The 22,817-nt window shown below is 42.8% G+C and overlaps 1 protein-coding gene across 4 annotated transcripts in view; it reads left to right on the top strand.

Annotated features, from left to right (window-relative positions):
• Window positions 1–22,817, top strand: part of SFMBT1 (Scm like with four mbt domains 1) — a 477,315-nt gene that overhangs the window by 246,494 nt on the left and 208,004 nt on the right. For all 4 annotated transcript variants that reach the window (XM_069206385.1, XM_069206386.1, XM_069206384.1 and 1 more), the window contains 4 exons: window positions 1,731–1,819; window positions 10,335–10,581; window positions 10,706–10,803; window positions 17,089–17,190. In XM_069206385.1, the coding sequence (XP_069062486.1) occupies window positions 1,731–1,819; window positions 10,335–10,581; window positions 10,706–10,803; window positions 17,089–17,190 (536 nt within the window). The remainder of the gene's footprint in view (window positions 1–1,730; window positions 1,820–10,334; window positions 10,582–10,705; window positions 10,804–17,088; window positions 17,191–22,817) is intronic.

Here is a 22,817-nt window from a genome sequence, read left to right as displayed (position 1 = left end):
CATTAACAATTATTTGGAAGAGTTAACGTGCCCTAATTTTTTCAATTAGGTCTTGAATATCTCCTCCCACTGAACTGAGATTTGAGGGTGTTTAGAGCTCAAATCTCCTGGGTCATTGTGAACAGTAACTTCTTCCCAGACTCAATACCCCCACTATCTTTATCGTCTCTATCCTCCTTGAAAGAGGTTTCACTTCATTAAAAGCTGTTTAACAATTGAATACTGCAAACACCATCTGAAAGTGACACAGTAACGTTGGTAAAAGGTCAACCACTGTGCTGCACCACATGTGGTGTCCTTAAGTAACTGCTGATTCATCTAAGCTGGAAGCATCTGTTAGTGAAATTTCCAATTTAGAGTAGATGTTGGAATATGTTGCATGCCAAATCTACAATTATATGAGAAATGCATTAGAATACCATATTTCCACTGGCCCTGGTTAGACTTTACAGGCTACCGAAATCACCTGGCCACCCGACCAGAGGACAGATGGGCTTGACAGCTAGGGCTGCTGACCTTGGCCATGGGGATGCTCACCATCCTGTGGTTTTGGGTAGATCTCTTGGGACCTGATTTAGATTTTGGTAGACTGGTTACTCTGTCACAAACAAGATGGCTATCCTGTTTGCATTATTACAAATGACATTGGATATAATGCACTTTTAATGAGGTGGACAGGATATCCGTCATGTTTGTGATGGAGTAACCCAACAGCAAATCTCTAAATTTGGCCCATAATGTCCTTGGGCCTTAAAAAAACGTTTCCTGTAATTGGGTTCTGTTGTAAAGCTCTCTAATGTCATTGTGCTAAGTTTGTGCTGTGCAACACTGCAAAAAATATGATAAAGTATGATGTTACAATTATAAGTGTTTACTTTTTATTAGGTCAGGCTGTATTTAACTAGGGTTCTCTAAAAACTGTTTAGATAAATACGACTGACTTCATAAACTAAAAGCTACTTGTAGCTCTGTACACTCTGTAGGTAACCTCACAAATCACCTTGACAGCATAGAATCAACAGAAACCACCTTCCACAAGCTGGGATATTAGACCGCGACTATGCACCTACCCTGCGTTGCTGTTGCAAGTGGCTCTGGGGACTGCTATGCTACATAGAGCAGTTAAAAGAACTGCACCTCATTTTGTGACAAGCGATGGTGGTGGTGACATGTTTGCCCCTTGTTTTTTTGCACAACAGAAATAAACGTTCATGATTGCTAATGATATTATTACGTAGCATAGGGAGAGGAAAAAGAAAACTAATCTGATGTATTCAGAACTACTGTGCAACTCTAGATATCAAAATTTATTTCTTTGAAAATTATTGCTGGCTTCAGTCCCTCCAGGAAAGTATATTTGCAGCATTGAGGCCCATATATATAAGGTATGCAGTTGTGACATAATTAAGTTTGTATTACGGCCAAGCGTTAAAGTGTTTTGCTTGTTGTCAGGTTGAGAAGCAAACATTCTGGGCAAATGAATGCGCATTGTTTGTTGATTTTTCTGTTGTGGTTCTGCTTTGATGTGGTTGCCAGATATTGTAACAACTGTGATTGTGTGCAGTGAAACATAGAGGACAGTGTTTGGTATTACATAGTGCATAAACTTATTGATATTGCTTTAAATTACCACACTGTGACCAGTAAGTATATAAGTTAAAAAGTGCTACCATTGTTCATGCTTAAGGATGAGCACCAGAGCAATTAATTGTTTTCACTCCTGCTCTTAGGTATCAAGGAGAAGATTTCTGACTGGAAAGAATTCCTTCAGCAGACGCTGAGTGGAGCTTGCAGTGCTCCTGCCAACCTTCTAGAGGGCGTGAGTGCTTGTCTTTTTCTGGCTAAAACTGTGAACGTAGATGCATGTGTTCAAATGCAAATTGTTTGATTTTCAGATTAGTGTTTGGAAGTGTTAGAATTGGGGTCTCTAGTTGACTGGTTGCACCCTGTCCAAGTAGGGACCCTTACTCTAGTCAGGGTAGGGAGTCACACAGCTAAGATAGCCCCTTCTTTCTTCCCCTGGTTAGCTTAGCACAAGCAGTCAGGCTAATCTCAGAGGAAATGTGTAAGAAAAAAGAAAAACACCCCCACACACTAACACCCCCCCCTCCACCAGTTTAGAACAATAGCCACTATTAACCTGAGTACAACAGGACCAACAAGACAAAAATCCAACATGCATAAGTCAAGATATCACTTTTAAAAGTTTAAGCAAGTTTTAATCAATAGGAATCAATGGATGTATCTTTTTAGCACAAATTACCTGGGAAGCGTCAAAAGCAAAGATGATGCGAGCCACAGGGGAGGTGAGGTGCCAGACAAGCAAAGTGATGCATCAGTTCTTTCCTCACAGGTGTCAGGATGCGTTGGTTCCTTACTAGCAGGGGAGGTGGTGCGTTGATTCTTTCCTTGCAGGAGAGGCTATACTTGGAGTTCCGGGCATGTGGCCTTGGTTCCTTACTGTGGGGTTGATGGAAAATTGGCACCCAGGGACGCTGCGTGGAAAATCCAGATGCTCAGTGTTGATGGGACCACGGTGAAACAGGTGCTGCGTCGATTCTGCAGCTGAAATACAGGAGCTGCGCTGATTCTCCAGCCGCGGGACGGGCTGTGCATCAGTTCTTCCAGCACGGTACCTCGATGCATGGATTTTCTCCTTCAGATCACCAGCTTGCACATATAAGGGCTCCATGATTGGAGTTGGCACCACTTGGCAAGTTAGGAATCTCAACAGAAGAGCCCAAGCACTGGCAGATGAAGTCTTTGATGTCCCTGAGACTTCTTAACAAGAAGCAGGCTCAGTCCAAGCCCTTGGAGATCCTCTGGAAGCAGGATGTAGAAAGCCAAGTCCAGTCCTTTCACTCCCAGGACAGACACAGCAAGCAGCAGGCTAGCCAACAAAGCAACAGGCAGAGTGGCAGTCCCTCCTACAGCATCCATCTTCCTGTCAGAATTTCCTCAGTCCAGAAGGATTCTAACTATATGGTGTCAGCGGTCCACTACTTATACCCATTTCTGTCTTTGAAGTAGGCACACTTCAAAGAGAAGTCATTGTAGTGCACAAGACCCTGCCTTTCCCTGCGCTGGTCCCCAGACACTCTCCTGGGGGTTGGAGACTGCTTTGTGTGGGAGTAGGCACAGCCCTATTCAGGTACAGATGTCAGCTTCTCCCACCACTTTAGCTCAGGAATACCCATCAGCCTGCTGATGGGCCATCAGGATATGCAGGGCACACCTCAGCTCCCTTTGTGTGACTGTCTAGAATGAATGCACAAACAGCCCACCTGTCATCCTGACCCAGACATGTATTCAGCAGACAGGCAGAGAGGCACAGAAAGGTTAAGCAAAAAGCAAAACGTGGCATTTTCAAACTTAATATTAAAAAAACAACTTCGCCAAAAGATCTATTTTTACACTTAAAAGATATTTCAAGGCAACCCCTCTGTTATCCTGTAGGAGAGATAGGACTTGCAATTGTGAAACCCGAAATTAGCAGCATTTCACTATCGGGACATGTAAAACACATTTTTACATATCCTACCTTTTAAAAACCCTGTACCCTGCCCATGGGGCTACCTTGGGCCTACCTTAAGGATAATGTACATGTAGTAAAAGGGAAGGTTTGGGCCTGGCAGGTGGGTGCACTTGTCAGGTCGGAATGGTAGTTTGAAACTGCACTCACAGACACTGCAATGGCACGCCTGAGCCATATTTACAGGGGTACTCATGTGGGTGGCACACTCAGTGCTGCAGGACCACTAGTAGGGTTTGATTTACAGGTCCTGGGCACACACCATACACTGTATTAGGCCATGGACTTTATAGTAAATTAAATATGTCAATCATGGAGAATCCAATCACCAATACATTTAAGACAGAGAGCATATGCACTTTAGTACTGGTTAGCAGTGGTAAAGTGCCCACAGCCTTACAGCCAATAAAAACAGGTCAGAAAAAACAGAAGTAAGAAGGCAAAATGCTTAGGGATAGCCCTGAAAAAAGTGCCAGGTCAAACATAAAGTATTGCAAATGATGCCAAACGTATAATTCACCAACAGAGTTTTAATTTGTTGGAATATATGTTTTTGTATTCACAACTTTACAATTCACTATCAAACAATACATTGTGCAAAAATAGTTCCCTTAATATTTACACCTGCTTATCAGAAGATTGATAGCTGAACCGGAGATCAAAACCTAGGCCTGCTTCACCTTCTCAGGTGGATATTGCACAGTCATAGTACCAATGGCACAGCATAACCATACAGTGTGCATCTGCATACGATATAGAGAATTTGTGGCAAGGAATTAACGCATGCATCCAACTTTTTTTATTGCACGCATTAAACTAACCATGTTGATTATTCAAATTCACATATTTTTGCACAATTTATGTTTTATATTGGATTTTAAAGGTGTGAATATATAATTGTGCATTCAACAGTCTACTGGAACCATCCATTGATAACACTATACTCAGAAATATCACTTAGCAACATCTTTTATAGGGATATTACAGTTGCATTGTTTTTACCCACGACCACATTCAAGTATTTGTTATTGGGATCAGGGCTTGTAAATGACCCCTTATTTGGCACCCTATAGGACTGCTGAAAAATTAAGACCAACTCATGTCTAAAGCAGTTTTAACTAATGTATCCACCGGAGCTGCTGGAGTGAATAAGGGTAATGATCTCTGTATTCAGTACAGCATCCTGTTTTGTAGAAGAGGTGCCCATTTTGTGAAAACAAATCTAAGAAGGTAACAATCCTGTCCATTCATAGAAATGTATTAAAACATCTTTCTCCTTTGTCTTGCCTTCCACATTCAATGTTGTAGGCCGTGCCTCGGCAGCACACTAGTACTATCTCTCGACATGTTCTAATCTACATCTGTGGGCTTGCAACACACCCATCTCACACCCATCACTCTCATTTGATCTTTGGCCTGCCTTTCAAAATTCCCTTGATTTCGTAGCTAAATGCTTTATAGTTGTCCTGCCATGAGGCTGCTTTGTTACCGCCTTGGAGACTGACCCTGTTATATGGATTATTGCACGATTAGCCATATACCTTAGTGTGCCGCACTACTTTTTTCTTTTGCCTCACCGCTTTGCGCTGCGTGGCCATATGTTGTTTCTTCCTCTTCCTTGTTTCGGGCATACCGCGGTTTCTTTGTAGTGTCTGTACACAAAGGATGCAAGCTGGAGGGGAGTTCTTTTTATTTAATTTAATATTTTTGTTGTAAAAATGCTCATATAGCGCAAACAGGATTAGAGGAGAACCTTACATGAGGACGTAAAGTTTCATATAGCGGGAACCGAATTGGGTGAGTGCTTTACATGACTATGTGAAGTTTCGTATAGCGCAACCTCAATCTGAGGAGTGCTTTACATGAGTACCACTTAACAAGTTCAGCAGTGGAAAAATATACAAACTGGAGCATTTAACACAGAAAACACACACAGGAATCCTCAAAGCGGCTCTCTTGGCTCAGCAGGAGAGGCGATACTACAATATTCACTGCACTTGGGAACGTCGCCCCATAATCCTTTGTGGCGCATTTCTTTTTCAAAACATTTTTCCAATAACTCAGCCTGTGGTCGTCCTACGACAATGGGACCGCCACCAAAACCATTCAGCATGACGCACTCTTTCTGTCTAGGTCAGTGGTTCCCAACCTTTTGATTTCTGTGGACCCCCACTTTAACATTAATGGAACCCAGGGACCCCCAATGAATCATCAATTAATATTTTTTAATTTTCTAGGCTCTCACGGACCCCCTGGGAAGGCTTCGCGGACCCCCAGGGGTCTCCGGACCACAGGTTGGGAACCACTGGTCTAGGTCATCTCTGGGTCCCCACACTAGGCTGGGTGGAATGCCAAAATAGTAACCTCTCCCACCTTTGAATGTTTTTTTAAGCTCTCTCATGGTTGAAACTTTTGTTTTACAACTGGGAGTAGTTTGTGTTTTAAGGGCCTTGTGTGTGACAGTATAACAGTGAGCCTGAAAATGTGTAAGGCACTATGCCCATTAGTGGTTACGTATATGGTTTCACTGCATTACTTTCTGACATTCTGTTTTCATGTTATGTCCTCCAGGGGATGACTATGGTTACATGGTCATGTTTTTTCCAAATGCTATTTTTATTGTGGTGTCCTCTAGGGGCTGTTCTTCGCATTACAGTCAATATACTACAATATTCACTGCACTCAGAAACTTGCCCTATAATGCTTTGAGGAGCATTCCTTTTACAAAACATGTTTGCCCATATCTCACTGTGTGGTGGTCCTAGGACAATAGAACCGCCATTAAAACATTCAGCATGACACACACTGTCCAGGGCATCTCTGGTCCCCACACTAGGTTGGGGGGGGGGGGCACAAAATAATAACTCCTCCCACCAGTCAGTGTCTTTTTAAGCTCTCTCACGGTTGGAACATTTGTTTCACAGCTGGGAGTAGTTTGTGTTTTAAGGGCCTTGTGTAGTTTAACAGTGAGCCTGAAAATGTGTAAGGCACTATGCCCTCTAGTGGTTACGTATATGGTTAAACTGCATTAATTTCTGACATTCTGTTTTCATGTTATGTCCTCTAGGGTCTGACTATGGTTACATGATCATGTTTTTTCCAAATGCTATTTTTATTGTGGTGTCCTCTAGGGGCTGTTCTGAGCATTACAGTCAAGATACTACAATATTCACTGCACTCAGAAACTTGCCCCATAATGCTTTGCGGGGCATTCCTTTTACAAAACATTTTTGCCCATATCTCACTGTGTGGTGGTCCTAGGACAATAGGACTGCCATCAAAACGTTCAGCATGACACACACTGTCCAGGGCATCTCTGCGTTCCCACACTAGGTTGAGGGGGGGTGGGGGAACGAAATAGTAACCCCTCCCACCAGTCAGCGTTTTTTTAAGTTCTCTCATGGCTGAACTTTTGTTTTACAGCTGGGAGTAGTTTTTTTAGTAAGCCTGCTAAGCCTGAAAATGTGTAATGCTCTATGCCCTCTAGGGGCTAAAAATATGCTTACACTGCATTACATTCTGCCGTTCTGATTTCATACGGTTCTGCTTTCTAGTGGCTGACAATAAGATGTATCGAATCTTTTTGCATTCACAAACAGTGCGAATCGCAGAATTCCACCGTTTACAAATGCAAAAATGCCTTTCCGAATATATGAAAGGCATTTGCAGTGCAATTTCAAGGAATCACTAAAATAGCAATTCCCTGAAATTACAACTCCGTTGGGAATCGCAAAGTGCGACTTCCTAAATAGGAAATCGCAAATAGGGAATACCTATTTGCGATTACCAGTGCACATGTATCATGCATTTCCTAAATGCAAATTTGACATTTAGGAAATGCAATTTCCACAAATTTAAGTTTGTTGGTAAGCATGTGCAATTTTTTAAAGTGCATTAAAAATGCATTTTTAAAAATGTCATGTAGCACACACATGCCTCAAGGGCATGTGTGCGCTTTACATGTCCACACATTTTTTTTTGGTGCATCAAAGGTGGCCTTAGGCCCCCAGAACCCTGGGATTTGCATTACCTAATTTGCGAATTCCAAATAGGATTTTGTAAATTCAGAAATGCAAAACCATTTGCACCTTTGGGCCTAAAGGCCTATAGGGATGAATGGAGTCCCAATGGGACCACCATCAAAATGTTCAGCACAACACACTCTTTCTGTCTAGGGCATCTGTATGTCCCCACACTAGGTTTGGAGGACAACACAGTAATAACCCTTCCCACTAGTCAGTGTCTTTTTAAGTTCTCTCATGGCTGGAACTTTTGTTTGACAGCTGGGAGTGGTTAGTGTTTGTAAATTTATTTTATTCTAGTAGGCCTGCTAGGCCTGAAAATGTGTAATGCACCTAGCCGTCTATGGGCTAAATATATGGTTACACTGCATTACCTTCTGCCATTCTGTTTTTATATGATTATGCTCTCTAGGGGCAGACTGTATGGTTACATGACCACATTTTTTACAAATATTATTTTTATAGTGATGCCCTCTAGGAGCTGTTCTGAGCATTATAGTCAAGATACTACAATATTCGCTGCACTTGGAAACTCGCTCCATAATGCTTTGCAGGGCATTCCTTTTACAAAACATTTTTGCCCATAAATCCATGCATCATGTGCTCTTTCTGTGCAGATCATCTCTGGATCTGACACTAGGCTAGGGGTCCCCAACATAATTATAAAAAAAAAAAAAATAATGTCAATATTTTCATTTTTTGCTGCAGATAGAGGAAGAAGGTAAATGGAAGTGCTTTAGTTATATGCAGGGCAACTGGAATTATGTGGCAGAGAGGACAAAATTATGCCGCAGGGTTGACAATTTATGTGGCAAGAAAAGTTTAGTTATGCAGTTACAACGCCAATAGCTCTAACCCAAGCAAATGTGAGACCTATTGCATCGCAATGCTTGTGTTATGTTTATTGTTACAGTTATAATATTTTTTTAGAATGGAAATATTATTACTATTTTATCAAAGTTAACTTGCCTATTCAACAAATATTGTATGAAAAAGAAAATTGTAAAGTCTTATGAAGGTACCAGTATAAAAATTTCAGAAACTTCTTTTGACATTATCAAGAAAGGACCAAAATTAATATGTGTGTTGAGGTGTTTGTCATTCCCTATTACGAATGCCCTTGATAATAAGGTAATCTGTATTAACCCAGGCTTTAACATTTCATCCAGGTTTCCCTCCAGAAATCAGTATTGACTAATGGTCTGCCTCCACCGGATATATATTCTGTGGAATTCCGAGGACTCAAGTCTCTTCCCACTGAGGTCAGCCCATTGTTTGCCCCTGGGAGCCATTTCATACCTTTTTTACACCTTTTCTGGGAGAAGCTGGCGAGCCACTGCAAATTAGCCTCCAGAAACTTCAGTCACGAAAAAAAGTAACTTTCTAAAAGTTACACTTCCTTAATATTCACGAAAAATATCTGACTACAGCATTGAATTGAATTTTCATCAAATAATAAAAATAGTTGTTTCATTATTTTTCTAGCTAGTCGTGTTCCCTATATTCAATATTAGTAGTTTAATCTGCACTCTGGTTTTATACATTGGGGATCTAGGTGTTCCATATTGAAAAGTGCTTCTAAGGCTTTATCACTATAGGGACATGATGCTATTAATTGTTCCACTTGTCCTGTTTTATTAAATACCATGAACTCTACCTTGTCGGCTTCAGGGCGAATATAATAGTGACTTACTAATATGTAAGATGGATGTTTTTACCTGTCAAAAGGGTTAATTTTGACAGTTTTCTGTGATGGTTAGCACTGCTACACTTACTCTACAGTGGTAGGCCTTAAGTCATGTTTGCACTGCTATTGTAGCGGATGACACTATAGGTCCTGCAGTCCACTAGTGGCATTTGACTGACAGGCCCTGGTTATTTCTAGTCCCACATACTAAGAACTTCTAGGTAAGTTAAGTATACTATTTAGGAATATGCAGATTACACAGTCTTAAAAGGGGGAGCACAAGCACTTTACTACAGGTTACCAGAGGTAAAGTGCACAGAGGTTTAAAGCCAGCAGAAATATGGGGTCCAGCAAAAGGCAAAAAATCTTGGGTGACCACGCAGATAAGGTAGATTAACACTTCTCAGCTCAGCTGGCCATTTCTTTTAAATGTTCCGATTGCCTCTTTTAGTGTTGGAAACCCTTATACATTTTAGTTTGCAATATTGCTAAATTAGCTCTTTTAAATTTCCTTTGGGCCCACTTCATGATCAAGGAATTCCTTTATTGAACATTCAGCTCTCATCATTTATTTCTGTTTAGTAATACTTTAAAAAATATTGTTTTATTATTCTGTTGGAGTCATTAGTATTTAATCATGTCTTCCCGGCAAAGTATCCAATGGGAATCTGCCTCCTAGACAACTTGCAAATTTAATAAAACAAATCTACAAGCCCAAGGTTGGAGTAGTTGTGCAGATTTCATGGGAAATTGTCTTTGACTTACATGGCCAATTTTCCCATGCTTGTTTGATTCAAAAGTACTTTTTGCACATTAAAATATGAATCCCAGGGCTGTATATGAAAATAATTTTTCACTGGGTATACTTTTTCTCCAAGGATTACACAGTTATTTACAGAACCTACACACTTTCCTTTCTTTGTGTGCAGCTCAGTGTGAGCTATCTGCTTAAGACCATTCATTTTTGCAAGTAATGTAATCACCTGCAAAGTACTGTCAGTTGTAGAGGCAAAAATATTGTAATACCAGTGTGTGGTCTTAAAGATTTTGTCTTATTCTTGCCTTTTAATCTCCCCTTTCTCTGAATGTGCAGCCTCACAGAGGAAAGAACCCACTGGATCTCGTTGCACCAGGTTCAAGGTTGGAACTTCAGGATGCCAAGGATTGTTTAGGAGCCTGGTTGGTCACTGTAGTAGACAATATTGGTGGCAGGCTGAAGCTACAGTATGAGGGACTGGCAGATCCTGAATCATTTACTGAGTGGTTATATTACTTGGATCCTTTTCTCCATGAAGTTGGTTGGGCAACTCAACAGGGCTATGAACTTCGACCCCCAATAGGTACTTGTTTACTGCAGTGTTTTTGTTGTCATGCAGGAAACTTATTTTTAACACATCACACATATTATAATTCTGCCATCTGTTAGGCTGTGGTTTATGTATATGTTTTCTCTATTTCCCATAGCTGTACGTGAGTTAAAGAATCCAACAGAGTGGCAGAAATCTCTGGCCAAATTAAAAGATGAGGAAGAAATGTTACCTGTCCCTGCAGATCTATTTAAGGTAAATGTGTAATATACATAAACACACGCTCAACCTGACTCATCTGAAGTTAAAAGGTTTCATATACAATACCACCAATGCCATGGTAGGAAAGCCTGAGGTCTCTGTGGATCAAAAAGGTCCAGGTCTCTTTCTTTTGACTTGCCTTGTAACTTGTGTGCCCATTCAGTGAACCAAATTCGCAAAAACATAGCCTCAGTCCCTTACACAAAGGAAATGTTTTGGATTCTACTTAATCTCCTCCCTCTTGCTGCGTGCCTCACTCCCTGTTATCCTTCCCTCTTGCTGCGTGCCTCACTCCCTGTTATCCTTCCCTCTGTTCTCATATCCAGTCCCGTTCAGCCAATCCCCATTCTCTTTGCACTACTTTGTCTAGTCAAAGTTTCTACTGTTGTGTTAATTCATTACCATTATCCATTCTCTTTTTTCTGCCCAACTCTTCTCTTCATTTCTATTGTTCCTTCTTTCCATCTTCTGTGTTACTTCTCCTTTATGTACATCTGTCCCTTTTCCCGTCCGTCTCCCGCTTTCTTATCTGGCTCCATTGCTCCATCCATGTGTTCCCATTATTTCGCAGTACTTTCTAGCACTTAACGTCTTCACAGGGAACATGTTTCTTTCCTGGATCCCATCTGACCCAACGCCCTTCTCTTTCTTAGCCCTATTCTTCTGCCATCTGCATGTATGAATATATATATATGTTTCTGCTGGATCCTTCTATCTGCAAATTCCTAACTTTTAGAATAGTCCTACGCACCAAACTAGATCTGGACATTATCTCAGCAGTACTCCTGCGTGTTACTAGGCATTGCCCTGCGGTTCTGTGTTGACTTTGTTCCGCCCCACAAGTGACGGAAAGGAGCCGCATATAAGTGCCACCACTGCACCTTTTCCTTTTTAACTGCACCTTCAAATGCAGTACAAGAGCTTTGCTCCCATTTTTGTCTATTTGCAAAGTTTATTGAAATCCCTTGTGCAAGGCAACAATGTCCACATCTAAAACATTTGGGTTCAAATCCTACTGTGACTGTTGGAAACAGATGTCGGTGATGGACTTGCACAAGGTATGTTTTTGTTGTTTGTCCTTGGCGCATGACTCCAAGTCATGCGATGAGTGTGCCATCATGCACCCCAAAGATGACCCAGTACTGGGACGTGAAGCTGTTTGTTGCCAAACATCGAAAAAAGTGATGGACCCCATGTAAGTCCTTCCCCACTCCTAAGCGGATCGCGTTAACTGGGTCCCATTGTCAAGGTTGGTCCCAAGACATATCCTCTTTATAGTCTAAAGCGGGACGCAACTCCTTCCCACCCCACCATGTCTATCAAAAAATAAGTCATGAGGTTGTCCGTGACTTCTTGCCACACGCCATCAAGGTGGTACTATGGCTTTCCTAGGAAAAATTCCTATAGCAGACATTTGTCAAGATGCCGCTTGGTCCACTCCACACACTTTTTCAAAACATTGTGTGGACGTGTTATCCAAAGAACAAGCTTGAGTTTGTCAAGCTGTCCTTGGGACTTTGTTTGAAACCTCTGCTTCATCTAATTTTTAACCACTGCTTAAGAGAGGACTGACTTTGATCCTGTGTACTGTATGTGTATCTGCAGTCACACTTGCTACAACCAGAATTAGTTACTTACCTTGTAATCATCTGCTCATTGCATGTAGTGCTACGGATTCACATATGCCCACTCTCCTTTCTGGGAACCAGTAGTTGATACATACTGTTAGAAATGGGGTCGTTGGTTGACAATCAGGATAACCCCCTGTTCAAGCAATGACCCTCACTATAGTCAGGGTAAAAGAGAATTACCCTCAGCTAACCCCTGCTTACCCCCTTGGTAGCTTGGCAGAGCAGTAGGCTTAACTTCAGAGTGCTAGGTGTAAAGTATTTGTACCAACACACACAGTAACTTAATGGAAACACTACAAAATGACACAACACCAGTTTAGAACAATAGTAAATATTTATCTAAACAAAACAAGACCAAAACGTCAAAAATCCGACATACACAAGTCAAGCTATGAATTTTTAAAGATTAAACTAAAAAATAGCGCTTAGAAACACAAAATGCTTCGATGAGGTGTTAACACGGCATTGTGACGGAGTCGTTCCCAACAAACCAACACCAGCGGCGCCAGACACGGAGTCGCGTAGACCCCCAGGTACAGTACCTTTGGTGAAGAGTGAAAACAAGCTGATGCACAAAGTCGGGGATCGTGGCGTCTGTGCGAAACGTTGAATCCGCGCACTTCGAGCGGCATCGGTCACGACATGGTGCGGCGGCGACTTCCACGGAGTCACGGACTTCACCGGGGCTGCAGGGATGTCGGGCCTGCGAAGGTCGTCGCGTTCCAGCAAAGATCACGGAGTCGGTTGCTGGCGGCGTCACTGGATTCAGCAGCGGCGTCGGTCCGGAGTTGTCCGAAGTCGATTTCCTTTGATTTTCACCAGCCTTTCCTTTCAGGGTCCCAGGGACTGGATAGGGCACCACTTGTCAGAGCAGGAGTCTCTCCAGATACTCCAGGTGCTGGCAGAGAGAAGTCTTTGCTGTCACTGAGTCTTCAAACAACAGGAGGCAAGCTCTAAATCAAGCCCTTGGAGTTTTCTTGACAAGATGGAAGGCACACAAAGTCCAGTCTTTGCCCTCTTACTCTGGCAGAAGCAGCAACTGCAGGATAGCTCCACAAAGCACAGTCACAGGCAGGGCAGCACAGTCACAGGCAGGGCAGCTCTTCTTCCTCAGCTCTTCTCCAGGCAGAGGTTCCTCTTGTTTCCAGAAGTGTTCTAACGTCTGTGGTTTTGGGTGCCCTTCTTATACCCAATTTCTCATTTGAAGTAGGCCTACTTCAAAGTAAAGTCTCTTTTGAATGTGAAATCCTGCCTTGCCCAGGCCAGGCCCCATCTCTCACCAGGGGGTCGGAGACTGCATTGTGTGAGGACAGGCACAGCCCTTTCAGGTGTAAGTGACCACTCTTCCCCTCCCTCCTAGCACAAATGGCTCATCAGGAAATTCAGACTACACCCCAGCTCCCATGGTGTCACGGTCTAGTGTGAGATGCAACCAGCCCAACTGTCAAACTGACCCTGACAGGGAATCCACAAACAGGCAGAGTCACAGAAATGGTATAAGCAAGAAAATGCTCACTTTCTAGAAGTGGCAGTTTCAAACACACATTCTTGAAATCAACCTCACTAAAAGATGTATTTTTAAATTGTGAGCTCAGAGACCCCAAACTCCACATGTCCATCCGCTCCCAAAGGGAATCTACATGTTAATCATATTTAAAGGTATCCCCCATGTTAACCTGTGAGAGGGACAGGCCTTGCAACAGTGAAAAACGGATTTAGCAATATTTCACTGTCAGGACACACATTATTACTATATGTCCTACCTTAACCATACACTGCACCCTGCCCTTGGAGCTACCTAGGGGCTACCTTAGGGGTGTCTGACATGTAAGGAAAAGGGAAAGTTCAGGCCTGGCAAGCGGGTACACTTACATTTACAGTTAAAACTGCACACACAGACACTGCAGTGGCAGGTCTGAGACATGATTACAGAGCTACTTATGTGGGTGGCACAACCAGTGCTGTAGGCCCACTAGTAGCATTTGATTTACAGGCCCTGGCACTTTACTAGGGACTTACTAGTAAGCCAAATATGCCAATCATGGATAAGCCAATAACATACACAATTTGTAAAGGAGCACTTGCACTTTAGCACTGGTTAGCAGTGGTAATGTGCCCAGAGTAAGAAAAAAATGTAAAATCAGAGTCCAGCACACATCAGCAACCTGGGGAACAGAGGCAAAACGTTAAGGGAGACCACGCCAAGGATGAGAAGTCTAACACATACTTTCATGTTAACCCTCAGAAATATTCCTTGTACTACATGGTCACTGTTTTGATCAGTGCATGCTATTGCTTTCACTCACCCTTAGGGTGAAAAAAACGTCTGATAGTTGAGCCGGTGACCATGCGCAACTACACCTAGAGGGAGAGTCACCAAGTCCTTGTGACTCAAAAGACTTTGAAGAAAACTAACTTCTCCATGTCCGAGTGTATGAAAAGCGTAGGCCTGCTGCGGTGGTGCATATTTGTATGCGGCTGGTCTCAGTCACTTCTGTTGCAGAACAAAGCCAACGCAGAGCAATGTGACATCACCTAGCATGAGCCCTACTCAGAATATTTCTGGATCCAGTGTGGTGCCTACAGATGTTCTAAAGTTGAGCAATCTGTGGTTAAATAGAGTATTCTCCAGAAAGAGTGTTACCAAAAGTAAGTACCCTCTTCATGAGTGTATTTAGGTAGTATTTATATAGAGTGAACCTAACCGAAAAACAGGACTATATATTGTTCAAATGTGAGCAACTATTCAGCCCTCGGCATCAAACCACACCAGCAAGGCAACATTGTAGGTAAGTGGCTGACATCTTCAGCTATTCATAGGTCACTTGTCTGAATCCAAAACCAATAAGGCCTTCCATCCATAGAGTTAACAAATGCCTCATGACTTTTATTTTGAAGGTCCCTGAATACTGAATGGTGGTGCACTATATTCAATTCAGTATTTACAGTGCAGTATAGATAATGATCTATAATTTATCGGGCAAATTGGTTTGTAACACTTAATGAAAAGACATCTGTGTGGATATTTGAGGCATTACGGAGGCTAGCGCGGCAAGCTTCTTCAGATTGCTACTGGAAGTTTTTGCACCTACCCAATGACATTCACAGAATAGTAACAAGGTTTCATCTGTTTTATGGTAAGTGTGGCCATTACTTAACACCCAAGTAATAGAATCCGATTCTGCATCATTTTACACACACCAATGAAGCCTCCGGTCTAGTTGGACTGTATGGTGGGCTCCTTGTCATTGGATGTTTAGTATTAAAGGGTGAAAAGGGTATGTGACAGGTAGGAGAAGCATGCAAAATGCAGATGTTTTCTACGGGTATTCCAAACCTGATATCAAACTGTACTCCATGGATTACGTGTGTAGAACATCTGCAGGAGACAGTATAAACGAGGAGGAAAGTACTCAGAGATCAGTGACGTGCATAGATTACCACAAAAATATCTTTATGAATCTCTAAAACATCGCTCATGTTATTACATATTAGTACTACACCCATTATCGGTCCCAATTATGAGTTGTGCGGTAATGATGGGTGTTAAATCTACACCTAAAATTACTGTTAACTGGTCTCTCCTTTAGGTGTCCCCACCCTCCACAACTTGTAATCAGGCTCTAGGAATAGCTATACAGCTTCCTGTAGCATGCCAAAATGTGTTACCAAAATACCCTTTTTCTGGCTTGCAGCATGTATCATAGCTACCTTAGCTTTCCATAAAGGTTTGTATTTTTGTTTAAGTTTCTGGTTGTCATGCACTCACAGAGGCTTATTACTGAAGTATAAGTAAGAGGCAATAGCTATATCATACCCATAAGAAAGTAATGGTTTTCTGCATGCCTTCCTGGTAAGCTAAAACAATGAAGAATCATGCTTTTTTTTATCCTTTCAGCTTGGCTATAGATTAAACTTTCAGCCAAGAAATTACATGTTCATGATTTCATCAAAAATCTTAAAAATGTTGTTTATTAGGAATCATTTACTCCCTGGTATGCATTAAGTGTTGTGATTGCCTTGGTACTTTGAAGGATTTATTTAACTACAAAGTTGCTATTGATTGAGCCTGGTAAAACCACTAGTGTTCATAGTTGGCATACTGTACAGTTCTCTGGAGCCAAACTGTTCTGCATGGTTGGTACTACAGAATGGAATTGTAGTAGATATATGTGCTTATTGTCGACTTTATTAGGACTGGCCTCTTAAATCTGATGGTGCCAATAACTGGATTATAAAATCCATGGAAACACCATAAGTCTCTTTACTTTCACCCAGAGATTTTAGCTAATCTCCAGGTGAACGTTTGGCTCAAACCAGGACTTACTGCAGGGATGTGACCCGAAAATAAAGATTTTTCTGGTAACTTATCATTTCTAAGGGGAATCCTGTGGGTCTAACTTATAATGGGGCAGATTTTCCCTACTCCTAAAGTTATTGGCACCCTCAGGACAGGAACATTCAGTCCGTTGACTGGGCCACCCACAGTGAGGGCCTAAGGGTTCTAGCTTTCCATCAAAATGTTGAAAAGTAATGAATAGCAGCCGAGAACGAAGAACTCAATGTATACACAACCACTAAAAGGAAACATGACACAGCTGCGATGTCATATCCATTGTTTCTGTTTGTTTCTGTTATGCATTTTCAGGATAAACCTGTGATCAGCAAGCATTCATTTTCCGTTGGCATGAAGTTAGAGGCTGTGGATCCGTCAGCCCCTTTTTCCATCTGTCCTGCTACTGTTGCCAAGGTAATCAAAATTGGCTTCCTACAGTTTTGTATTACATTGTGGTTCTGGAACTCAGAGTCTCACAAATTACATTTTTTGTTGCCTCAATCATATGTGACATGCAACAGCTCCAAGCAACGTCTAGAGCACTAGATTATGTACCTAAGGAACCAGTATTTATTCTTAGTCACCCTCTTATAACTGTCGTTGAGAAAGACAGTAGGCTGGACATGTATATTTTCCATTCGTATAGAGAGAAGCAACATATAAGCACACAAACAGCACACAGACATGCATATGATGATCAATAACTTTTCTTTTAGACTTCCCCTTTCTCTCTCTTAACCTAGAAATGTATTTGCAATTGAAATTGATGAATCACCTGCACCATAACACTAGAGCAGTGGTCTCCAAACCTTTTAATGCTGTGCCCCCCCCAGTTGAAAAATAAAAATCATTGGGCCCCCCCTCAGAATTTTTCACAATTATTTTATAAAGATGCAATGTTTAAATATGTCTAGACTGTTACTTTTTCCAAAATGCGGTAGCATGCTTCTGCTTAAAACAAAGCCCTGTTATCTGTGCAATGCTTCCTTTGGCCAGAGCCTGGCGCCTCCCCTGGGATCATGTGAGGCCCCACCTAGGGGGGCCGCCCCCCAGTTTGAAGACCTCTGTACTAGAGTAAGATCATGGTAATTGAAACTTTCTTTAGAATCAGTAATGTAATATTTGTTTGTTGGTATCCCCACAAACACTGCATAATATGTCACTTTGCTCAGCAAAAGCAGTGCCTAACATTACTCATTTGTTCTCTTTTATGTACTCTTTCACGTCTTTGTGACTCACCCAAAACATACAACTTAGTATTAGTAAATTTGCAAAAACAGCACAGACCTTTTTATTTATACCAATTGTATGTTAATACTCCCTTTGTTGGTGTTGTGAGGTAAATTCTCAGACACTTATGAGCATTTAAAAGAGTACTTTAGGAGTACTACTTAATGAACTCCAAAATTTCATTGTGGCTAGGCCCCATTGTGTTAGAGCTGTGTCAACTCGCCACACTGGCCACTGTGAAAACAAATGACTAGTGAAAATGTATTCTCCTGTGAGGTGGGAGAGAGTAGAAGCTTAATACAGTTTTCTTACATTTCCATTGCATATGTGCTGTGTCATTGGAAGACAGAACTAAACTAATGTCTCCCAATGATAACACTGGCATCCATTTGGCAGCTTCTCTCAAGGTGTAACCATGCAGGTGATGAGCTGAAAAAAACAAGATACACATTTTAAAACCTGTTGTGAGAAATGCAGAGCTAACTAGCCTACCAGTGAGTTTGGAGAGAACTCAAGGAATATAAAAGCACCCCATTCCCAGAGAATGTCAAGTTCCAACATGAAACACATAGGCCCTCATCATAACAACAAAGGTATTGACCGCCTACTGCCTCGGCGACGGCTGCCAAAAGATCGTCGCCGCGGCTACCTGTCGTCTGCCATATTATGACAGTAGCCGGAATTCCGCCAGCAGGATGGCGGAATTCCGGCTGCGGCCATGGCGGCGGATGGCAGTAATGTGGCACTGCTGACAGCAGCAGCGCTACGCCAGTAGACCGCCGCAGACCGTATCATGACACATGATATGGCCTGGTGGTGTTCTGCTGGCGGACCCTCTCCTGCCGGAGGACCCCCTGTAATCAGGTAAGTTAGGTGCTCTGACAGGGGTAGACGGTGTTGTGTGGGGGAGTGGGGGTGTGGGTGTATGTGTGTGCGAGCATGCAGGTGTGTGGCGTGTGGAATGTGTGTGCATGGATGGTTGCGAGTGTGTATGTTGTGTTGTGTGAATGTATGGGTGCTTGTATGTATGTGTGTGTGTGTATGTGTATGTGAATGAATGTATGAATGCATGGGTGAATGTGGGTATGAGTGTGTGTATGCGTCTATATAATGGTGTGTGAATGTGCGTGTCTGTCATGGGGGGGTCTGGAGTGAGAGGGGGAGGGTGGGGTAGGACTCTGGGGAGGAGGGCTGGGGAGACCCCTATCAGTGACAGGGAAGGAATTCCCTGCCCCTGATAGTGCCTACCGCCACGAAAACCATGGCGGTAGGCGAGGTCATAATCCCGCGGGTGGGACAGTGACTGCCGCCTGGCTGGAGTCTGAAGTCTCCAGCCTGGTGGCTGTCTGGTGGACGGAGTGGTACATTGACGGTTTGGCTTGAGCCAAACTGCCAATATCATATTTTGGGGAGGAGCGCCGCCAGCCTGTTAGCAATACTTTACTACAAAATACCGCCATTCGCCAGGGTCGTAATGAGGGCGATAGTACTGCCCACCACAGCCCACATGCAAAACAAATGGGAGGAAGGAAGCGATGGAACTCATTTAAGATACTGCACATCTACAATAAGAGTCAAATGACAAACCAGAGAGGCAGCATGACCCTAACTTTCATAGCACCCAGAAATCAGTGACAAAGCAGGAAGGAAGGGAGGCATTAAAAACCTAAGAAACCCAATATAAAAAAACACAAAACCACAAACCCCACACCAACATGGTGTGCTGCACATACACATGGCAAGCGGGAACAAAAGAATTGAAACAGGGAAGAGGTGTCAGCCTGGAGCAAAAATGCAACCACTGTTTCACAAGATGCAGAATGAAGCAGCACAGTTGCTGACCATTCCCCTGACCTCACATCCAAAAATGGAGTGGGAGTTGGGCAGAATCCCAATCAATAAACTCTAGGTCTCCCTGTGCCCTCCCATGCCCTTCCACAACAGCAAAGTGGAAATAAAAAATGAATTAGTGGAAATTGTAAAAGTAAGGCAGTCCGTGCATTGGTCCACAGAGTGCGCAGCCGTTGGGCCAAACGTATGTACAGCAGAAAAGGCGCATGGAATTTTGCAACAACAACAATTACACAAAGAAAAATGATATGGGGGGGTCAGAAAGTCTAAGCCAGAAGGAAGCATCCCCCACACAGAGAAGGGAGTCACCCTCAACAAACATCAGCCAGCAAAAGTACACAATATACAGGTCAGCTTGATAAGCAATAGTGCTCACAAGCCATAAACACCAAGAACATCAAGCAATTGCATACTGCACGGGTGAAAGACTGCAACCAAAAATAGTAAAATTGAGAAAGAGTGGGAAAGTAGGAGAAGCCTGAAACTGCCAATACAGAGCAGGTCCAGCACACAGAAGGAGCATTGGAGACAGCCCACTGCAAACCCCCTTACCGTACAAATAGGTGTGGGGCCAAAATAGCTGGGGCAGTGAACCACAAAATCCCATTCCTCAAGCAACAATACAACCAGTAATATAACCGGATGGGTAAAGCAAAGCCTGGTGGGGTGAAAGGGACAGTAACAAAAAAAATGTGGGAAGTGGAAGCCTGACAATTCAGCCAGTCAGAGGTAAATGGAGGGCACACATTCCACATGCCCACAGGATACACAGGGAGGAGCATTATTCCAGCCCACACCCTTGTGAAGGATTGTAATCCCATGCAACATGTTACTGCTTGAAATGAAACAAACTCATTGCTTCTTATTTGGTAAGTCAGACATCCCTGTTAGAGTAAGGTGAAGACCTGGGAGTCATGTTGATGCAAGAATGTCCGTGAATAGTTGGTCACATTAATAGTAGTATAGTTTTCTCTCACTTTCGTCTAAAGTTGCTTGGGAAAACCAGATTTCTGCTTAATGAAGCTGATAGGTCTGCAGTGCTGGAGGCCTTTTTAAAAGCAAAGATCAATTATGGGAACTCTCTACTACTCGGTCAAGTAGAGTGTTTAATCTGTCAAACCACTGCACATATTTCACAAGCTCATCACAAATTGTACTGGTTGTCAGTGATGTAAAATCTTCAGTTTGAAACTCTACTTTTGACTCATAAATTTTTTCTTGAAAATTCTTAACAGCTTATTTCAATAAAATGTATCCCTAATGACCCAACACGATCTTACTTTATAAGTGTAAAGCTTTCTTTTACAATCAAGATGCATGATGAATTAGGAGATGGGAGGAGGTTGAACCTTCCTTGCTGGTTCATGTGAGGTGTCAAATACACTTCAGGAAAATCTGACAAATAAGAGAAGCTCATGACTTTTGAACATTTTTAAAGCTGCGTTTTTCTCAGCAATTTGTTTCTGGTTTTGCCTGAAGAATTGCATATAACTCAAGCTAGATGTATTAACTAATTCTCAGTAGGGAACCAGACAACAGACCCATCACAACAAAGCCCCACAAGAGCCCAGAAAAGAGCACAGAGTAAAGGCAAAGATCCCCGTTACCCCATGGAAGTCCCCCCACATGCACTTGCAGCAAAAGAGCCCTCAGCTCTGTATGTGGATCAGGAATACATCTTCTCCAATCCTAGTGGTGAGACAGGGAAGTGTATGGCAAATGCTGGGACCATTAACAAACACTGCCATCAAATCCATCAGAAAGACAGGAGGGCATGGAGCTTAAACAAGATGCCACATTGGAAATGGGGTACTCGTCCTACACACTCAAAAAAAGCTGATACGGCAAAGGAAGTCCAAGCCAAAAGTGCAAGGAAAAAAACAAATCAAACCTCAGGTGGAGAAACATGAGGTGGTGGTTTGGTGAGGTCTTTGCAGCAACTGTGTTATTGTGGGGCTGGCGAGAACCCTGCCCTGCCTGTCAGTCTCCTGTTGGAGCTACCTCTTCTGTTTAAGGATCCTCTGAATTGTAAGGCTCCCAGAGCCTTGCATGTTTCGATATTCTTTTTTTATTTGTTGAAGAGCCTCGTCCACAGCTGTCCAAAAGAGGGCTTTCCTTCTGAAAGGCATGTTTATGACAGATTCCTGCACCTCAACCTTGAATCCAGAGACCCTGAGCCATGTGTGTCTCCTGAAGGTGGTGCCTGTGCACATCGGCCTGCTGGTAGGTATCCGCAACATCCAGTACTAATTTGAGGCTTGAGTTGATGATGTTCTTGTCCTCCTGGATCACCACCTTCACTCTCTTTCTGGATTCCCTCAGAAGGTAAGTGCTTCCATTTCCTCCATTGCTGGTGGCCATTCCAGTTGAGTGCATTGGTATTCACAGTTCCCCATTGTTTGACCACTTCCCTCACATCTTTTTACCCACCACGTCCATTCTTTTGCTGTCCTTCTCTGGGGGTGGGTTGGTTGACATTTGTTGGAAATGGCCCTTTCTGCGTGGTTCCCCTTGTCTTTTTGGCTATTTACCTCCAGTCTTGATCATGTGCTGAATTTCATATTTGCGGGCTTTAGGACTCTGGGCACTTTACCACTGCTGACCAGTGCTAAAGGGCAAGTGCTCTCTGTCTAAATGGCATTGGTGATTGGCGTATCCATGACTGGAATATTTGATTTACTAGTAAGTCCCTAGTATAGTGTACCATGTGTGCCCAGGGCCTGTAAATCAAATGCTACTAGTGGGCCTGAAGCAGTGATTGTGCCACTCACAGGATTAGCCCTGTAAATATGTCTCAAACCTGCCACTGCAGTGCCTGTGTGTGCACTTTTGAACTGCCAGTTCAACCTGGCAAATGCACCCACCTGCCAGGCACAAACCTTCCCTTTTACTACATGTAAATCAACCCTAAGTTAGGCCCAAGGCAGCCCCATGGGCAGGGTACAGTGTATTTAAAAGGT

This window comes from Pleurodeles waltl, chromosome 9 (assembly GCF_031143425.1).
Source record: "Pleurodeles waltl isolate 20211129_DDA chromosome 9, aPleWal1.hap1.20221129, whole genome shotgun sequence".
Lineage (NCBI taxonomy): Eukaryota > Metazoa > Chordata > Amphibia > Caudata > Salamandridae > Pleurodeles > Pleurodeles waltl.
Note: the sequence above shows the minus strand (reverse complement) of the source record. Positions and strands in the feature narration are given on the sequence as shown.